Raw genomic sequence first — 19647 nt, 5'->3', positions numbered from 1 at the left:
CCAGGTGAACGCATTGCCTTTAGTTTGAAGATAAGGTATTTACTGAGAACTAATTATATCATCTCATAAAACGTTTCGTGCTTTTATTTTTTTCTACAAGACATCTGTTTTTCGAAACTGGTTAGCAATTGGGATGTGTGTGTGTGTGTGTGTGTGCGTGCGCGCACCAGTAGTTAGCCTCGCCTAGGGCGCAAAAAAGACTGGCCACCTCCGGCTGTGTTCCGGCAAGGGTGCCTGGCACGGCAGCTTTGGGGTTTGCGCCGGGTGCCAAGCCCAGCCCCGACTGCGGCCGCCTTTCCGGGCCCGGCCCCCTTTGGAGGCGGTGCCCCACGGCCAAGCGCACGGCTCGGTTGCGTCCGGTGGGCAACTCAAGGGGGGCTCCTTGGCGCGAAGCCCGGCGTCGCGGATGGCGAGCGGGGTGAGTTTGCAGCGGCCGCCTCGTTGGGCGGCGTGGAACGGGTCCCGGGAGACGCGCGCGCCCGTGGGGACGGTGCGAAAGCGGGGCGAGGCCGGGCCAAACAAAGGGAGCGCCTGGCGGGTGGGGGCGGGGCGGGCTTGCTGCCTCCGCTGCAGCCGGCCTTGGCGTGTTTACTCGGGGGTAAACCCCTCTTCGGTTCGGCGAGAACTTCCCCCTGGGTTAACGGGCATCGCCATCGCAGCCCGTGCGCTTCATTTCGCTTTTGAAAACAGCAGAGATGGGAGGGAGGGAGAGGGCGTGCGTGTAAAGTTTGCCTAAATCACTGGTTCCCAACCGGGGGTCCACGAGAACTAAATTAAGGACCGCGAAACAAAGTTATAAACCCATAATAAATGAATATTTTCAATTAAAAGTTCTCTATTATAAAATATATATATATTCAAATATTATTCTAAATTTAATGTTTAACTAACAGTTATGATTAAAGTTTATTTTCAAATTCTCAGAATTTTTATTTATTTATTAATAAATGAATATTTTCAATTAAAAGTTCTCTATTATAAAATATATAGATTCAAATATTATTCTAAGTTTAATGTTTAACTAACAGTTATGATTAAAGTTTATTTTCAAATCCTCGGGATTTTTGTTTATTTATTAATAAATTAATATTTTCAATTAAAAGTTCTCTATTATAAAAATATATAGATTCAAATAGTATTCTAAGTTTAATGTTTAACTAACAGTTATGATTAAAGTTTATTTTCAAATTCTCGGAATTTTTATTTATTTATTAATAAATTAATATTTTCAGTTAAAAGCTCTCTGTTATAAAAATATATAGGTTCAAATATTATTCTAAGTTTAATGTTTAACTAACAGTTATGATTAAAGTTTATTTTCAAATCCTCGGAATTTTTATTTATTTATTAATAAATTAATATTTTCCGTTAAAAGTTCTCTATTATAAAAATATATCGATTCAAATATTATTCTAAGTTTAATGTTTAACTAACAGTTATGATTAAAGTTTATTTTCAAATTCTCGGAATTTTTATTTTGAACCTTGGGGTCCCTGCACCGAACAAAAAAGTCCTAGTGGTCCCTGGCCAAAAAAAAGGTTGGGAACCACTGACCTAAATGCTCTCTATGAAGACAATTCCCAGTGGGTGGCCGTGTTAGCCTGCCTGCAGTAGTAGAAAAGGGCCAGAGTCCAGGAGCACCTTCAAAACTAACAAGGATATCAAAGTGAGCCTGTGGCTCACGAAAGCTCCTATCCTGCCAGAAAATGTTTTTGTTAGTCTTGAAGGTGCTCCTGGACTCTGGCCCTTTTCTAAATGCTCTCTGGAAGACTTGCCCCTGATCCCAGATGAGCTGTGGAGCCGGCTCAGGGGTGAAACACGGGCCGTTGATGCATTGGGAGGTTGTGCCTTGGGTTTGGTGTTCTCTAGAAGCACATTTTTCCATATCCAGATTCTCAAAATTCAAAAATCAGCGCCCAGGCAGTGTTCTGAAAACGTGGATCGGAAAAAAAAAAAGTGCATCTAGAGAGGGGCCAATCCAAGGTCAAACCTCCCGTGCAAAAACGGCCACAGACCGTGTTTCGGGATTTTCTCATATTTAACCGCGGGGGTTGTTATCCTCACCTTTAAAAAAAAAATTGTTTTAAAAGCATTGCTTTCTCGCAGCCTGTTGGCTTGGCGTCGCCATGCCCTCCCCCGCCCCCCATTTCTCCTCCGATAAACAGGCAGCGTTTGCATTTTGCACACACTCCCCATCTGGCCCCTCTCGGAGGTCGTTGGCTCCGAGGGGAGCGTCCCCGAGCCTTGGGCTTGCTTTGGAGGGCCTGAATGCACGCCTTGGGTGAGGCCAGAGGCCAGTTCTTGGCCTGGGTTCGCCCCCGGCCGGCACTTGTCCCGCTCTACAATGGCCTGACGTTTTTGCCACCTTGGCCTGGAGCCATACTCTTGCAGTGGCAGGCCTGGGTCGTCTTTTCTAGCCCCGCCCCCTCTCGCAGCCCCTGAATGGTTTGCATGTAGGTCTAGGGTGGGGGTCTGCCGCTTGTACTTCCAGCCCATATTGTGGGGAGGGGGGGCGTTGCATTACTGAAAAGAAAGCTTCTGAAATGGTTTGCTGCTTGGAGGGTTAGAAAATGCCTTTCTGTTGCTAGTTAACACGGAAGCAGGTGTAATGTCTTGGTTAGAATGCACATGAACACATGAAGCTTCCTTATGCTGAACCAGACCCTTGGTCCATCACAGTCAGTATTGTCTACTCAGACCGGCAGCGGCTCTCCAGGGTCTCAGGCAGGGGTCTTTCCCATCACCTACCTGCCTAGTCCCTTTAACTGGAGATGCCGGCGTTTGAACCTGGGACCTTCTGCCTGCCAAGCAGAGGCTCTGCCACTGAGCCACAGCCCCTCCCCAAATGTTGAACTAGGATGCGTGCAGGCCCAGGTTCAAATCCATGTTGACCGTGAAACTCTCTAGGGACCTCAGATAGTGCACAGGCATTTGCAGTGGCAAAAGAGTGTCCAGACAGCAATTTTCCCCCTGCACTTCCTTTGCCAAACCTCTCTGGGGCTGCTGTGTGCCCCCCCGGGGGGGGGGCTTTTTTAAAAGGCATTTGCTATAGTATTATAATGATCTACTTCCATGATCTTGTTCTTCTGAATTCCCAGCTTTCTTTTTTAGTAAGTTGTTGACAACATTGGTTCTTTGTGTATACTGTTCCCAAAAGACTTTTTTTTATCCCTAGTACATACATTTTAAACTTTCTCCACGTTTCCCCTCAAACATTTGCGTATATACAACCAAACGGGTATAAAACTGAATAAGGGAAATTAAAAGAAGAGTAAATATTTTATTTTGTGTGATGTCTCTTTGGACCTTGATCCCTGGAAGTTTAACAGCGCAATCCAGGGCAGAGTTACAATGGCTTGGACTGGAATAACTCTTTATAGGGTGGTACTATATGGCTTACAAATCTTTGGAGGTTGCTTCCTCCCGCCCCTGCTTCCTCCCCTCCCCCCCACACACTGTATACTTTATTTAACATTTATATTATACAAACCTCTGATAAGTATATACGATTTCAAGCAAGTACAACTGTGTCAGAGTATCTTAAATACTTAGGAAGTGTCCCTTGCATTAGAGTTCTTACCGTTTCAGTAGCTGATTTTAAAAAAAAATGCCAATGAAGGACATCTGTCTCCTGTACTCCGTACGTACCCAGTCAATCTAGACCAGGGGTCCCCACCATGGTGCCCACCAACTGTTTTTAGCAAGTGGGGGCAAGTCAGACACTTGCCCAGCAGGGCTTTTGGTTGGCCACCGGAGATCTGATTGGCTAGGTAGATTAAAATAACGTTTCGCTGGCAGCTGCCACCATAGTGTTGGTTTTATTCTCTCACATCTTTCCTAGAATATTTTTAAATATTTCCCCTTTCCTATGCACTTGGGCTTCCTCGGTGTGTGTGGTTCAGTTTCCTGCTGCAGCAGCCGTTTTGGTGGTGGCTTCACCTCCTATGACAGCCATTTTGTAGTTGTGTCCACCACCGTGTATCAGAACTCCAAAGGGGTGCACAGGCTCAAAAAGGTTGTGGGGGTGCCTGGTCTAGACACGGAGAAACAGTCAAATAGTTTGTGCTTCCAGTCAGTGACACTGGGACGTTTGCTAGTATTTTGCACAAGGGATACTGGCAACAGTAATTGTATGTTACTAAATCTCTATTTTCTCTTTGTCTTTTTAGTACATGTAAGAGAAATTGTATTGATATTGTTGTATTAGTTGCCCTTATGTACTGCCCTTAAGGTAGTGTGCCTGCAGTTCCCAGGAGTTCTCTCTTCTGGGCACTGAGTAGGTTGCATGTTCTTGTGCTTTCTGAGATAACATTTATCCCAGTGACACTGTTACTCTGTTTCATAATGTTTGTGCAGTTACTAATTATTATTATTGCAACTGGGCACATCCACTAGGCCTGCCTCTACATCTCTTTGGATAGCGAACTATTATCAGCTGCTAATGATGTGCAGATGCAGCTCAAACGTGGTATAATGCAGCATGCTTGCTCCCATGTTTCCAGCAAGCAGGGTTGGGACCACTAATGACCCTTTGCAGTTCATGTGGAGTAATATTTCATTGAGACATTACCAACCTACTGTCATACTGTCTTTTTAGCAGCTGAAACAACAAAAAAGTCGTATTTGTGGCGTAAATTATAACAAAGCATCAGGACATTGGTGCAAAAAAGTTTGTAAATCGGGAATTGCTCTTCTTATCTATACCTGTATTTGACTAAATTCTTCCCAAACTCACCTTGAAAGGAAGGGTTTCAGGTCTGAAGACTCATCCATTGTTTTCTGCAGTGAAGATCCCAAGGAATACATTCAGATTATCTGGGGTCTGCTATCTCTTTTTATTAGTCTGGCCCAAAACCATAGTTGTAGGAACTGGATTAAATCTTCAAGCTAAGCAAGGTTGGTCTTGGTTAGTATTTGGACGGGAGACCACCAAGGAATACCATGGTTGCTACTCTGGGGCAGACAATGGCAAACCTCCTATGAATGAATGTCTTTTGCCTTGACAACCCTATGGGGTTGTCATTAGTTGGTTGCGATTTGACGGCAACCCTCTCCCCAAATTTCCCATGCCTGCTTGGGCAGTAGCAGTGTGATGCTCCAATAATCTGAAGGTCAGATAGATAGAGAGAGAGATAATTTATTTGCGGCACTTAGCCAGTCAAAACACGATAAAACGGAAAGCATGGACTAATAGATTCTTACAATCAAAGAATTACAGTCCGAGTCTTAAAACATTTTTACAACATTTAAAAAAAGAATTACAGCTGGGACACATCTGTCAATTGCACTGTTCTAAGGCGACAAATTTTCATTGCTGCTAAACAAAATTTCGCAACCTGAAGAGTGGTTGAAGGATTACCCCCTTGTAGGAGCATCTCAAACCTTTCACCTGCCCTGTCAGGTCTCAATCTCGATAAGAGGGGCTCAATAAACTTCGAACGGGGTAAATCTGAAGGTCTTTTTTGAGCCCTACAGTACTGATAATGGCCTAGATCTAGCAGAGGATTTCCATGCATGATGTGAGCATGGGAGGTTGATTTCCCCTGATTTCCTCCTTCAGGGCTCTGGTTCCCCCTTTGCGCTGTGTCTGGGGGCATTCTGGGCTGCAATAGGAGGGGGAGCAAGAAAGTTGTTCTCCATTGTTGGAAATACCTTTTGTCAGAGGGCATTTCTGGTGCATCCAAGCCAATGTTTCTTGTGAGTGGGCTTCACCCTACAACTAGAGACACAGGATTGTTTCCAAGTTGCCATTTGCTTTGGTGAATAAAAATTTTGTTACATGAGTTTGCAGAGAGATAATGGAGTTCCTTTGTGCTTTCTTTGTGGTTTAAGGTTATCAAATGTAAGGCAGCTGTTGCCTGGGAGGCTGGTGAGCCATTGTCTATTGAGGAGGTGGAAGTTGCACCGCCAAAAGCTCATGAAGTTCGCATCAAGGTATTTAAGCATTTGTTATATTAGTAGGTATATGTGCTTTTGTGTCATTTTTTGTAAAAAAACAAAAACTATTATGGGGCCTGGTGCTTTAAAAAAATGTCTAATTACAGAGGATCTGAGCCTCTGTATCTCTCATGCATGGCTTCCTCTAACAGTTCTCTTATTAGTGCTTAGCATTATTTGTCATCACAATTGGCAGGTGATGATAAAGACTTGCCATCCAACCCAGAATCAGTAACTCGCTTCAGTGAAACTCAGTCCGTGGTTTTGGATTTGGAGGGAGGTGTTGACAATAGTTTCCTATGATACTGAACTGAAAGCTTTGTTTGTGCTAAAGGCAGACTATGGGTTGGTTTCAGCCAGCTTTTCCATTAGTGAAAAAGGGAGGCGGTGGTCCCCTTTGAGCACCAAAAAGGCTGTGCATGAACAAAAGATGTGTGGAGGAGGTTATGCTGAAGAGGGAAGCTAGGCAAGGTTGAGTAAAATAGCTGGCTGGATCCAGCCTTATAACTAATGTAAGTAACAAATAAGAGGCAAAAAGAAAATCACAAGGGAGAGGGGAAGAGGAAAGATTCTGCAGCTCGTTTCTGGTCCTCCAACCATTGTTTGGAGGATCATCTGAACCAAGTCCGAATCATTGTACTGCTTCAGCATCCTGAAAATGTTATGCCGTCTTGAATAGCCTCTAGGATAATTCGAAGTTTTCTGTGTAGATTGTTGCCACTGCTGTGTGCCACACTGATGCTTACACCCTAAGTGGGGCTGATCCAGAGGGCTCTTTCCCTGTGATTCTGGGCCATGAAGGAGCAGGAGTCGTGGAAAGTGTTGGGGAAGGAGTGACTAAATTTAAACCAGGTAGGAAAAATTCTGACTCTTGCCAAGCACTTCCTTTCATCACTGAAAATCTGTAATTTTGTGTGTGTGTTGAGTTTCTTAGGTTTCTTGAACATGTTTGCCTCAGAGTAGTACAGGTTACAACCTGACACCATAATTTCCACATCAGGTGTTTGAGCCCATTCCTATAGCCACATAAATGAGGAGTTGTGGCTTTGGGATTCTGGAATTCCCACACCAGTAGGGGTTTTTTCTTGGGAATCTGAAAAAATGCGGCTCCATTATAGCCTATAGAGAGACTTTCAGGGGCCCTGAGGGCTGTTTTTTTTTTTTTAAGGTAGAGGCACCAAATTTGCAGCATAGCTGTTGGTGACTCTCCTTAGAGGAACCCCCATATTTGGTAAAGATTGGGTTAGGGGGTCTAACTTTATGGGCCCTCAAAAGGTGCCCCCATCCATTCTCCATTGTTTCCAGTGGAGGAAAAATGGGAGCCCATAAAATTGGACCCCTGACTCCATCTTTACCAAACTTGGAGGTTCTTCTAAGGAGTCACCAGCAGCTATGCTGCAAATTTGGTGCCTCTATCTTAAAAAATAGCCCCCTTGGAGCCCCAGAAATATTCCCCATAGACTATAATGAAGCTGAGGGGGTGGGACTTAAACTTTACAGCCCTGTGGAGTTTGGCATGAATGTGCCGAAGAATTTTTTTTAAGGGGTTTTCTTTCATTTCTACTGCTGTAGACAGCGATCCCAGAATTATCCCAAAAAAATCTGACTTTTTTTTTTTTGGGCTTTTTGGGGATCAGGATTACTGACTACATTAAAAAAAAAAAACATTCTGGGGGGCCAAAAAATACCAGTAAGGGATTTTTCAGCTTTTCGGGTCAGCTTTACCAAATGCACACCCCTACTCTAAGGTGATAAGCCTCTTAACTGAATACACGCTTGTCGGACCACACATGGAATTTACATTCCCACTGAAATTAAAGTGAGTAGAAGTTGGCCTTGTCAGTGTAAGATTATTCTGCCACTGGAAACTTTAGTCTGGACCCTAACCATTGACTTGGCTACTCTGCTGTAGCATGAAAGGAAAAACATGGTGGAGGGGGATTAAAAATGCATCACTGAAAATCTTATCCTTGTGATAACATTATAATCTGCACTTGTATGAGGTAGGTTTGCGATGGAATATGTGACTTGTGGGACCTGTAGAGAAGGGCTGGGTGCTAGCTAGAACATCAGTCAGTTATGGTCAGAGAGTGCTTCTCCATACTGAGCGAATGTCACACCATCACATGAGAGCATTCTATGAAGAGCACATAGATTGGACCAAACTAACCAACTTTTCAGTGCTGGTGAGATCTGTATGCTTTTAATTATTTGTCAATAGACTGAATTCTGGCAGGGTTAACCTTTTCATACCACTGTGGTATAGTGAGATGCCAGCTGTACTTTCTGAGCTCCCACACAGAGGTGGCCAACCTAGATCACAGATATCTACAGATTTGTCTCCTTTCAATGTGTATTTGGAGAATATTCACTCCCCTGCATATATTACTTTTGCTAAACTTCCATGTAGTTTGACTTCGTAACATCTCATTTAACGTGCTATGTTCAATTTCAATTTCATTCCTGTTTTCCAGGGGATACAGTCATCCCTCTGTATATCCCACAATGTGGAGAATGCAAGTTTTGTTTAAATCCTAAAACTAATCTTTGCCAGAAAATAAGGTTAGTATCCTCCACTTCTCATACAGGGTAAGAACTGTTTTGTGTATACATTAGTCCTGATCCAAGGGTGTTTATAACAGAAGCAGTCTGATGGCTCACAGTTAACTTTTCTTTCTTCTGGTCTGCCCTAGTTATCCAGTGGGAATAGAGATTCTTTTCCTTTGAGTTGCAGTGAGCAGTAAGAATTTGTCCTTAAAGTCTGACATAAGGCAGAGCCAATTTCCCCGTTTTTCTCTCCTGTTAATTAAACAAGAGAACCTCACAGCAGGTTCTATTTCCTGTTCTGTACCCAAACCCAAATTTCAGACTCGCAAAAACTGCAAAATATGCATTTTCTGCCTACCATGTGCAGTAGGCACTGCTTGCGCCAATTGGTGAACTGAGCTGCTCGCTTACAGATGTACAAAAATGCCTTGAGGGCTATCTGACTGCCTTGACTTTTCCTCTTTCTGACACATTTTAGAATCAGAATACCAGATCAGGGAATCCAAGATGACTTACAACCTTTTATGTAGCTAAATCTTTATATAAGAGCTAAAGAACTTAGGGCATAACATTCATTTGGTTGTTGTTGTTTTTGTTCTGAAGAGTCACCCAAGGAAAAGGACTGATGCCAGATGGTACCAGTAGATTTACATGTAAGGGAAAGCAAATTCTCCACTTCATGGGAACCAGCACCTTCTCCGAATACACCGTTGTTGCAGATATTTCTTTGGCTAAAATAGATGCTTCGGCTCCTTTGGACAAAGTCTGCCTGCTGGGTTGTGGGATTTCTACTGGCTATGGTGCAGTTGTAAATACTGCCAAGGTAGGGTACCTGATTCACTGATATCCCTCTCCCACCAAGAACATTCTAATCAAAACTGTAAGATGCTGTATGGGACAAGCCTGTTTCTTTCATTTTCACTTCAAAAGCCAAAGTACATGTTGTCCACATGTGGTATGTTTGTGGAATAGCAGACAGAAAATGAAGGGGTCGAATAGTTTCCCCTCTTTAGAATTTTTAAAAATTTTAACTTTATTTGCACAGCTACTGTTCACCCTTAAAAATCCAAATATCTAATTCAAAATCCCTCTTCAGGCTGAGTATCATTCTGAGAGGCCTAAGAAACCTTTTGGCCCTCCTCTGCTTAGGACCAAACTAGACATTACACTGGCCACAGATCCAACCCCATGGCAATCAACACCATTTTAGAGGTGAATTTAGTCATTTAAGAATTGCTGGGATGATCCGGTCCTGATCAGCTGGGGGGTGCTATTTTGGCACTTTAAAAGGTGCTGGATGGGGGGGGGGGAAGGATAAGCTAATGTTGCCTTGCCACAGGATTGTATCCATGGCAGCCGTAACGTCTAGCTCGTCCCTTATTTAGGTAGCTTTCCCAACCAACACAGCTTGTTACATTTGCTTGTGAATAATTATGAGTGAGGTGGAGAATCGAGGAATAGATGATGTGACTGGACAACATTCAATAGTTGAACTCTTTGCATGGTTAACTGTGCAAAGGGATCTGAGCAGCTCTAATTTAATTCTAAAAACAGGCATGCCTGCAAGAATCCTACTTTTGTTACTCAACAGCCTCTGCTTCCATACTGCTGTCCCGCTTTGCATTCATGTTCCCAGTTTAGGAGCTATTCCCCATTGACTAGCTTTCTTTCCAATGTGTCCTTCAATTGAATTTTATGTTTCAGGTGGAACCTGGTTCAACTTGTGCTGTCTTTGGCTTGGGTGGAGTTGGGCTTGCTGTAATCATGGGCTGCAAAGTGGCCGGTGCATCCCGGATTATTGGGATTGACCTCAACAAAGACAAGTTTCCAAAAGCAAAGGAATTTGGGGCCACAGAGTGCATCAGCCCACAAGACTTTCAGAAGCCTATCCAGGAGGTCCTTGTTGAGTTGACAGATGGAGGAGTAGATTATTCATTTGAGTGCATCGGTAACGTTGGCGTCATGGTAAGGGCACTTCTCCATGCCAGTACTGGCCATCTGAATGCCTTCTTGTGAAGCTTCTTGTTCTGGGATAACTCATGAAACAGTTCAGTGAATAAATTGGTTGGACATGAGGGGGAGTCTCAGATGCCAATGAGAAAAGGAGTGATTTCACTAGTCTTCCTGGATAAATGATTAAACATTTGATTTGCCATCTTCTGTAGATGGAGTTCACCATTCCATTGACACATGAACACATGAAGCTGCCTTCACATGAATCAGACCCTTGGTCCATCAAAGTCAGTATTGACTACTCAGACCAGCAGCAGCTCCCCAGGGTCTCAGCCTGAGGGCTTTCACATCACCCACTTGCCTGGTCCCTTTAACTGGAGAGGCCAGGGATTGAACCCGGGACCTTCTGCATGCCAACAGCAAACACAGTCAAACCAAAAAGTGACTTGCAAATGAGGCCTTGTTTGCATATGTAAACAGCAGCGTGGTGACCACTTGAAACATAAACCAAACGTAGACAGCTCCATAAAACATTGAAGCAGCTTGTTACCTAACCAGTGTTTTTATGATTTGTGTATATTTTAATGGTTTTAACTCCACTTAAAATTGTTTTAATGATTTGTATATAGGAGGGGTATTGGTTCTAATGGCTTTATAATGTAACTTTATCTTGTATGTTTTAAATGGTTAGCCGCCTTGGCAGCATTTGTAAAGGCAGAAAGGCAGGAGTACAAATTTTTATAAACAAATAAATAGCAACCCTAGACTTAGTGGTCCACCAACCAAGAACTAACCAGGGCCAGTCCTGCTTAACTTCTGAGATCAGGCCTGGAACATCTAGCCCAGGGTTGTTGCACCCTAACCTTTGGTAATTAGAGAGTCACATTCTCTAGGTGGGTTTCCATTTTGCTGTCATGGCTGATAACCATTGCTGGGGCTATCGTGTGTGAATTTGTGTTTCTCATAGGTGGCAAAGTGGACTTGGGAATTCTTTTAAAACACAAGTGCTGTTTAGCTTACAGTTCATCACTCTTTCTTGCTTGCTGGATGCTGCTGTTTTTTGTTTTTATTGCTCTCTCCTTTTTGTGTCTCTACTTTCAGAGGGCAGCTTTGGAAGCTTGTCACAAAGGCTGGGGAGTCAGTGTGATAGTGGGGGTTGCTGCTGCTGGTCAGGAGATTGCCACTCGCCCATTCCAGCTGGTCACTGGACGAACATGGAAAGGGACTGCTTTTGGAGGTATAACTTGGTGCTGGTGTCTTGAATGGGCCCACAGCAAGGAACAGTGTATATGACCTGCTTTGGAAAATAGTCAGTGTTCAAATAATAGAATTCTGAAATAAGAAATCCATGATCAGATCCTGGTTTTTTCCTTTGTTTTAATAAAAACCATGGCAGAATCTGTTCAGGGAAGCATGACTGAGGAATGAGGTCTCTTTCCCTCCAAAGTGTTTTCCAAATCTAAATCTCCTTCCTCAGCTGGGAAACCATACTCGTTCTTTTGGTTTTCCCCCAAAGTAAAACTGGCTGTTTCATAATCTAAAGCAGCCCTGTCTAAACCTTCTTCCTCGGAAAATGTCCATTAACTGGTCTAGCAGAAAATAGCATAAATATCCTCTGGATAAAAGGTTCCCAAACTGTGCTCCAAGGAGCATTTGGTGCTCCACAAAGCATCTCCTAGTGCTCCGTGAAGAGGTTGGAAAGAAAAATACTACTGTAATTTGGTTTAGTATGTAGGTGCTTGGTGAAAACTAGAACTCCGTGATTAATTTCTTTCCTGAAAAGTGCTCTATGACTCAAAAAGTTTTGGAACTCCTGCTCCGGTTAATTATCTAGTAAAATCAAACTTAAAAGCTGTCTTTACAGACTTAACAAAAGTTGTATTCTGATTTCCCATGATGCCCTGAAAGAAAATATTTCATTCCTACTGCCAATAAATAGTTAGAATTGATTGTAAGATGGAGTTACGAGACAGAATGCACTTCCCCTACCAGCCCTGTATGCAGAACGCTGAAGGCTCCCGCTCTCCTGGCTTTCCACAAACGATGCAAAACTGAATTATTCAAGAGGGCTTTTTTACACAGGCAGTGAGGTTTGTACTGTACCAAATGATTCACATAGTTAATTGGATAAATTATTAGGGACCATGGTCTATACTACTGAGTACAGCTTGCTGAAACTAGGATCCAGCTATGTAATTGTTGCATCGTTTAATGTGTCATGTTAATACTTGCTTCAGCTCTGTTTTTAGACTTCTGGTTGGTTCTACAACCCTAATCCTATTTCATAGTTTATTGAATGCCCGATCCTGTTGATTGTATTGACTCACTGTGTTGTATTCTGCCTGGAGTCCAAGTGAGAAAGGCAGACTATAAATCACGTTAATAATAATAAAAATAAAATTCAGCAACATGTTAAGTACTACCACACCCTGTTTTTGCCCTTTTCTCAGCACACCATTAGTGAAACTCCCTTTTCCACCATCTGAATTGAAGGAAATCTGACAAGGTACAACTTCCAGGCTTGCTATGATAAAATAGGCAGCAATATCAAAGGAAATGGGGAAAAGACACTTTAGATCATTGCTGTCTCTGCCCCCCCCCCCCCCCCCGGTTTTCATTAGCCACTGCTATTTTTTTTTATTGCTGCATTGAAGGGCTTTTGGCAGAAAAGAGGCGGAGAAATGTTCAGTCTGCAGCTTCTGGAATTATAGGCACAAAAATACTGTAAGGGTCACAGTCATGTAATTCTTCGATATTTCTGCGATGATCAATACATTTTTGCTTTCCATCAGGTTGGAAGAGTGTTGAGAACGTACCAAAGCTGGTCACTGAATATATGTCCAAGAAGATAAAAGTGGATGAGTTTGTGACTCACACGCTGCCTTTTGACAAAATCAATGATGCTTTTGACTACATGCATGCAGGAAAAAGGTAAATGTTTTTGTTTGCTGTTGGCAGTAATTTTATGAGTGGGTTTCTCTTTCACATACTGCATGATATGATAGTTTTAAGCAGAGCATCATTGACTCATTTAAGAAAGATGTACAGTGACAGCGCAGCATGTTGTAAAAAAAGTGTGAAGTGACCATCGTAAAAGACACACATGAACACATTAAGCTGCCTTACACTGAACCAAACCCTTGGTCCATCAAAATCAGTATTGTCTACTCAGACTGGCAGCGGCTCTTTCACATCACCTACCTGTCTAGTCCCTTTAACTGGAGATGCCACGGATTGAACCTGAGACCTTCTGCATGCCGAGCAGATGGTTGACCACTGAGCCACAGCCCTTCCCCAGTTTCATTACTTCCTTAAAGGCATTCAAGGCAGTAACTATAGATCTTTTCTGTTTTATTCTTACAACAGTCCTGCCAAGGTATATTGAACACTCAGTCTAGTGCAAAGGGGGTAGTAGCTCCTGAAGCTGCTTTGTAAGAAAAGTCATAAATGAGAATCTAACCCAGATCTCCCCACTCCGAGCTTCACACCTTGACTACTGTACTATACTGGTTTTCTTACTTGGAAAGATCAAATCAATTTATTCTTTGTACTGTCTGCAACTAAACTTATGACGTGAACATTTTTCCTTTTCATCTGTAGCATCAGAACTGTTCTGAAGTTTTAAGACGCTTCACGGAGGAACTCTGACCCTGTAGTAAAACTCTGCACACATTCAGGTTACACTTGCAAGGACACGGTTTGAGATGTTCAATTAATCATTGGTAACTATAGAAGAAAATTAATCTGATCTTCTACTTGGACAGTACGAACTAGTTCTGTTAATAAGCAACTACTGTTTCCCTTTGTATTCTGCCAGGAATCCAACATCAGTCAATAAATCTTTAATTGTAGACAACTTATGACTGGTGCCTTTTTCTTTTTGTCTACCATGTCCTGCTTTTTGCTGTGACACCCTTCCCGCTTGCCCAGTTACTGCAGGTTTCCATTACCTTCCTTAAACCAATTTTGTTTATGTAGGCACATAAATATCTACTGTGCATTAAGAGTACTGTGAACAATTGAGTGGAGAGCCAGCGTGGTGTAGTGGTTAAGAGCAGTGGAGTCTGATCTGGAGAACTGGGTTGGTTTCCCCACTTCTCCACATGAAGCCAGCTGGGTGACCCTGGGCTAGTCGCAGTTCTCTCTGAACTCTCTCAGCTCCACCTACCTCACAAGGTGTCTGTTGTGGGGAGAGGAAGGGAAGGAGATTGAAAGCCGGTTTGATTCTTCCTTAAGTGGTAGAGAAGGTGGGAATATAAAAACCAAGATGCAGTATAGGAGGAAATGTGCTGATCCTTTGGTTTGTTTCAGGGAGATAAAAGTTTTATAATTGGAGGTGCAAAAGTTAAGAAGAGCTGGTTTTTATATGCTGACTTTCTCTGCCACTTAAGGGAGAATCAAACCGGCTTATAATCACCTTCCCCTCCCCTCCCCACAACAGACACCCTGTGAGGTAGGAGAGGCTGAGAGAGAATGACTTGCCCAAGGTCACCCAGCTGGCCTCGTGTGTAGGAGTTAGGAAACAAATCCAGTTCACCAGATTAGCCTCCGCAGCTCATGTGGAGGAGTGGGGAATCAAACCAGGTTCTACAGATCAGACCCCACCACTCCAAACCACAGTTCTTAACTACTATACCATGCTGGCTCTCAAGGGCTGCCCAGGTGAAAGGAACCTGCTCCATAGTTCTCTGGCTATTAAGAGATGTTGACTCAGCAAGAATAGCTACAGCTTTAACAAAGGGCTAATGACTCACATCCAGTTTTGGCTATTAAGGGTAAGGTGTTAGCTTTAGCCGCAGATTTCAAAGTGTTCATGTTTACATGAACTTTAAAGATTCACCACGGAAGACTTTTTCTGCAAAACTGCTGCGTGTATCTTGTAAAACCAAGTAGCTTCCTGTGCACACACAGTTTTATGGCTATTTTGATAAGGTGGTGACAGTATTAATAAATTACATACCTTCAAACCTGATCAGAATGATTTAGGAAAATTAGTGTCAAGCTGTTTCACCACAATGGAAGACTGTTCTTAAATCACTAAGCTTGTCATCTTTTGAGCTCAAGTTCCAAGTCAGCAAATGCAAAACACATTGGTCTCTCGCCAAAAAACCTAATGTGTGTGTCAAGTGTCATCAAGTCACAGCTGATACAGATATTTAAACAGAATCTGGAAAAGTGATATTGGTGATTAAGCAGATGGCACATATGATATAGAAATGCCATATTACTGATGCAATTCAAGTTAAAAAGCCCACACCTGGTTTTATGAGTTTCTTGAACAAGGATAAGGCATCATTCTGTTCAATTTAAATCTTGTCATTAAAGTTAGAACTCTCATTTAATCCCCTTTACAGTAGACTACATCCCTTTCATTTGAAAGCTGCCAAAGCCTGTAAACTTGGATTACCAAAGCCTCGCTGTGAGCAAAGTATCTGAAGTTCTGTACCTATAACAGAAAAGTGGTCTGAAGACCACTTAGATGTTTACTAAAGAGCAAGCTATACTTTACAGGAGACCTCTTTTGCTTTAACACAGTTTGGTCGTCTTCTGCAGTTACTAAGCCTCTTGAAGGAGATCTGTGGTGCCCAGTTTCCAGCAGAGGTTGTACAGATTTTAGCTACTGGAAGACAGGACTAAGAGTGGAAGATGTAAGATTCTGTCCCCCTCACCATGATCTCCACCAAATGACACAGTGTTCGGCCACATTGAAAACAGATACTCCACTATTTAGTAATGCTTTGGTCATATTGGGGGAGGGGGCAAAGGCAACAGCTCTGTCTCAGCATCTCTCTCTTAATAGGTATACAGCTGGCTTACATTTATGTATCTGACCTGCATTCATGTTGTAAAAAGACCTCTCATCCTTTTGAAAACTGGAGAATAATCATTAGGTAGAAATAATTGGGGAAAGTGCTCAATAAAGCAAGTGCCTTTTCCTGATCAATTTTGCTACAGGAGTCTGTTAGCATTCAGTGAAAAGGAGAAAGGTACATTGTTAACTCACTGAGAAGGTCCTTTCTGCTCTGAAGTAGAAGGGCATCTTGATCTTTGGATGTTTCTCGCCCATTGCTAGGGGTAGGCAGGACTAAACTAACAACTTCCTGTCTCCTGGCGAGGAAAGCCTCCCCTTCCAGTTATTCTACAGCAAGCTCAAGAGACAGGGAAAGGCACTCACAACAACAATAAACTGAACGATAAAATTAGAACCATTCTATATGTATTGCTACAATATTATTAGGCCGATCGAATGCATAGGCCAGTTTGGTGTGCTCCAGTCCACCCTTGTAAGATGATGCTGCCATCTCCGGGTGGGCAAGATGCCCTTCTACTTCACAGCGGAAAGGACCTTCTCGGTGAGTAAACAATGTACCTTTCCTGCTCTGAAGGAAGGGCATCTTGATCTTTGGGATCTCGAAGAGCAATGAAATAACGGGTGGGAACTCAGTCCTCATCATCTTCCACCACATGCTGTAAAATACGTCTGCCGAATGCAGCTTCAGCGGATGCCATAGTATTGATTCGATAATGTCTAATGAAGGTAGTCACATTGGACCAAGTAGCCGCTTTACAGATCTCTTCAGTCGAGGCTTGTTTGAAAAATGTGGCCAACGTGGCTGCGCTTCGCAGTGAATGGGCTGTGATCCCATTCAGAACTTGGATACCACTGGCTAGGTAGGCTTCTCTGATGCATTGTCTAATGGATGTGCTGATAGACTGTCGGGACATGCGAAGTCCCTTGTTGGGGGCAGAAATTGAGATAAACATAAATTCTGTTCTAATGGATTCAGTTCTACATATATAAATATGAATAGCTCTATGCAGGTCCAAGGTGTGCCAACTCCACTCTCTGGGAGTAGAAGGATTAGGACAAAAGGAAGGGAGGTGAAGTTTCTGAGACTGATGAAACCGGGAACCCACTTTGGGGGTGAGCAAGGGATCAGTACGTAGCACGACTTTATCTTTGTGAAAGATACACCCAATTCTGAAACCCTCCTGGCAGAGGTTATGGCAACTAAAAATAAGGTCTTTATCCTTACTAATCGTAAGGAAACTTCTCTCATAGGTTCGAAGGGACTTTTGGTTAGAGCAGAAAGTACAGTGTTCAGTCTCCAGGTAGGGAAGCGGTGAGTTACCGGAGAGGTAGATTGATCTACTCTTTTAATAAAAGCCTTAACCTGAGGGTGCGATGACAGAGGAATCCCATCAATATCCGGACAGACTGAGGCAATAGCAGACACTTGCTTTCGTAAAGTTGCCGCTCTAAGGCCCTACTGCACACTGTTCTGTAAAAAGTCCAGTAACTGAGGTAGCTTAGGAGAGATAGGGTTGATCGTCTTCCGGTGACACCACCTGGAGAAAGCTTTCCAGGTGTATTGATATATCCTTGTAGTAGAAGGATGTCTGGTTTTAAGGATGGTCCCCACCACCTCCACGGAAAGCCCAAGGGCTAAGAGCCTTGCCTTTTCAACATCCAAGCGGTCAATTGGAGCCATCCAGGATCTGGATGAATCATTGGTCCCTGCTGAAGGAGATCCAAGGATATTGGAATCTGCCAAGGTGCCCTGGTGGAGTGCCGGAAACCACAGCCGGCATGGCCAATTGGGAGCGATTAGGATGACTTCCGCTCTCTCCGCCCTTATCTTCCTGATGACTTTCGGAAGGATAGGCAGTGGTGGGAAAGTGTATAGGAGACCCAGAGGCCACTGAGTCAGAAGAGCGTCCACTTGCTCTGCTTCTGGATGGTAAAACCGGGAGAAGAACCTTTCCACCTGACAATTCTGGACTGAGGCGAACAGATCCACCGTGGGCGTTCCAAGCCAGCTGGTGATGGCTTGAAAGACTTGATTATTCAGCATCCATTCCCCTTTCTGGAGGGTCTGATGGCTTAACCAATCTGCCTGAGTGTTGTGGATGCCCCGTACATATTCTGCCCTCAGAGACAAAAGGTGTTTTTCTGCCCAGATCATGATGGATGATGACTCCTGGTGCAGGTGAGAGGAGCGAGACCCATCCTGCTTGTTGATGTGGGCCTTGGTCGCCACATTGTCTGTCCTGATTAGCACGTTTGTTTCTGACAAGGTCATGGAATTTGATGAGGGCTAGGCGTACTGCCCTGAGTTCAAGGAGATTGATGTGGAGAGATGTTTCTGACTGGCTCCATACGCCCTGAGCAAAGGAGTCTGCCACCGTGGCTCCCCATCCTCAAGGCTGGCGTCTGTAAACACCTGGGCTGGCTGTTCGTGTAGATACGGTTGTCCGACTGTTAGATTGTTGACTTTGGTCCACCATAAAAGGCTCATCCTGGCCACCAGACTGAGGGAGAAGGTCTTGTCTATCTTGTGTGTGATGAACAGCTGGAATGGACGCAGCGCTGCCTGAAGTGGTCGGAAGTGGAAGCGAGCCCAAGGAATCAGGCCTAGACATGATACCATGAGGCCTAGGAGCCTTGTTAGAGCCATCAGTTGATGTCGTGACGACTTTACCGTAGACTTGGCCACCGCCGCAATTTTGTGGGCCTTGTCTGTTAGGAGGAATACTGAATTGGTGGTGGAATCTATGACCACTCCCAGATGTAGGATCCTCTGCAACAGGCTTAGCAAGCTTTTGGCTTTGTTTATAAGAAAGCCGTGCGTTTCGAGTGCCGTGATGACTTGAGTGGTGGGCTGAAGTGCCAGGTTGTAAGAGGGGGCGCATATGAGTAGGTTGTCTAGGTAGGGATGTACTTGGATTCCTTCCTTCCTATCGCCACAATAGCCACCATCACTTTGGAAAAAACTCGGGGGGCAGATGTCAACCCGAATGGCAGTGCCCTGAACTGAAAATGAAGGTTCATATAGTTGAATCTCAGAAAGCGCTGGTGGGACTGATGAAGGGGAATATGCATATAAGCTTCTGTGAGATCTATGGATGTCATGAAGGTGTTTGGACGCAGTGCCTCTATGATGGTTCGCAGTGTCTCCATGCGAAAATGTTTGGCCTGGATGAATCGATTGAGAAATTTGAGATCCAGGTTGGCCCTCCAGTCCCCATTCTTTTTGGGGACTGTGAAAAATATGGAGTAAACTCCCTGGAGATGTTCCTGAATATATGGTAGGATCGAAAGGACTGAGAGTATTGGCCAGGACGGGGTTCCTTTTTATGGGATTTAAGGATTGCCTTATTTTTATCCTTAATTTCAGAAAGCATCTTATCTAGTCTCTCTCCAAATAA

General features: G+C 43.6%; 1 protein-coding gene across 1 annotated transcript; it reads left to right on the top strand.

Annotated features, from left to right (window-relative positions):
• Positions 1 to 388: 388 nt before the first annotated feature.
• Positions 389 to 14109, top strand: LOC130482446 (alcohol dehydrogenase class-3). The gene is made up of 9 exons (XM_056855160.1): positions 389 to 418; positions 5833 to 5934; positions 6648 to 6789; positions 8412 to 8499; positions 9088 to 9307; positions 10189 to 10449; positions 11539 to 11674; positions 13230 to 13368; positions 14038 to 14109. Exons 1-9 carry the CDS (start codon positions 407 to 409, stop codon positions 14060 to 14062), a joined length of 1125 nt encoding a protein of 374 aa, XP_056711138.1. The 5' UTR covers positions 389 to 406; the 3' UTR covers positions 14063 to 14109.
• The last annotated feature ends 5538 nt before the right edge of the window (positions 14110 to 19647 follow it).

The sequence above is a fragment of the Euleptes europaea genome, chromosome 9 (assembly GCF_029931775.1).
Source record: "Euleptes europaea isolate rEulEur1 chromosome 9, rEulEur1.hap1, whole genome shotgun sequence".
In the NCBI taxonomy this organism is placed as follows: domain Eukaryota; kingdom Metazoa; phylum Chordata; class Lepidosauria; order Squamata; family Sphaerodactylidae; genus Euleptes; species Euleptes europaea.
The sequence above is the reverse complement of the archived record's forward strand: the minus strand, read 5'-3'. Positions and strand labels throughout refer to the sequence as shown.

What these genes read in the sequence shown, in the direction of transcription:
- LOC130482446 (XM_056855160.1), top strand. An exon ending in CTCATGAAGTTCGCATCAAG is followed by an intron (nt 5,935 to 6,647) that starts GTATTTAAGCAT and finishes TTTTCTGTGTAG; the next exon opens with ATTGTTGCCACTGCTGTGTG. An exon ending in AGTGACTAAATTTAAACCAG is followed by an intron (nt 6,790 to 8,411) that starts GTAGGAAAAATT and finishes CCTGTTTTCCAG; the next exon opens with GGGATACAGTCATCCCTCTG.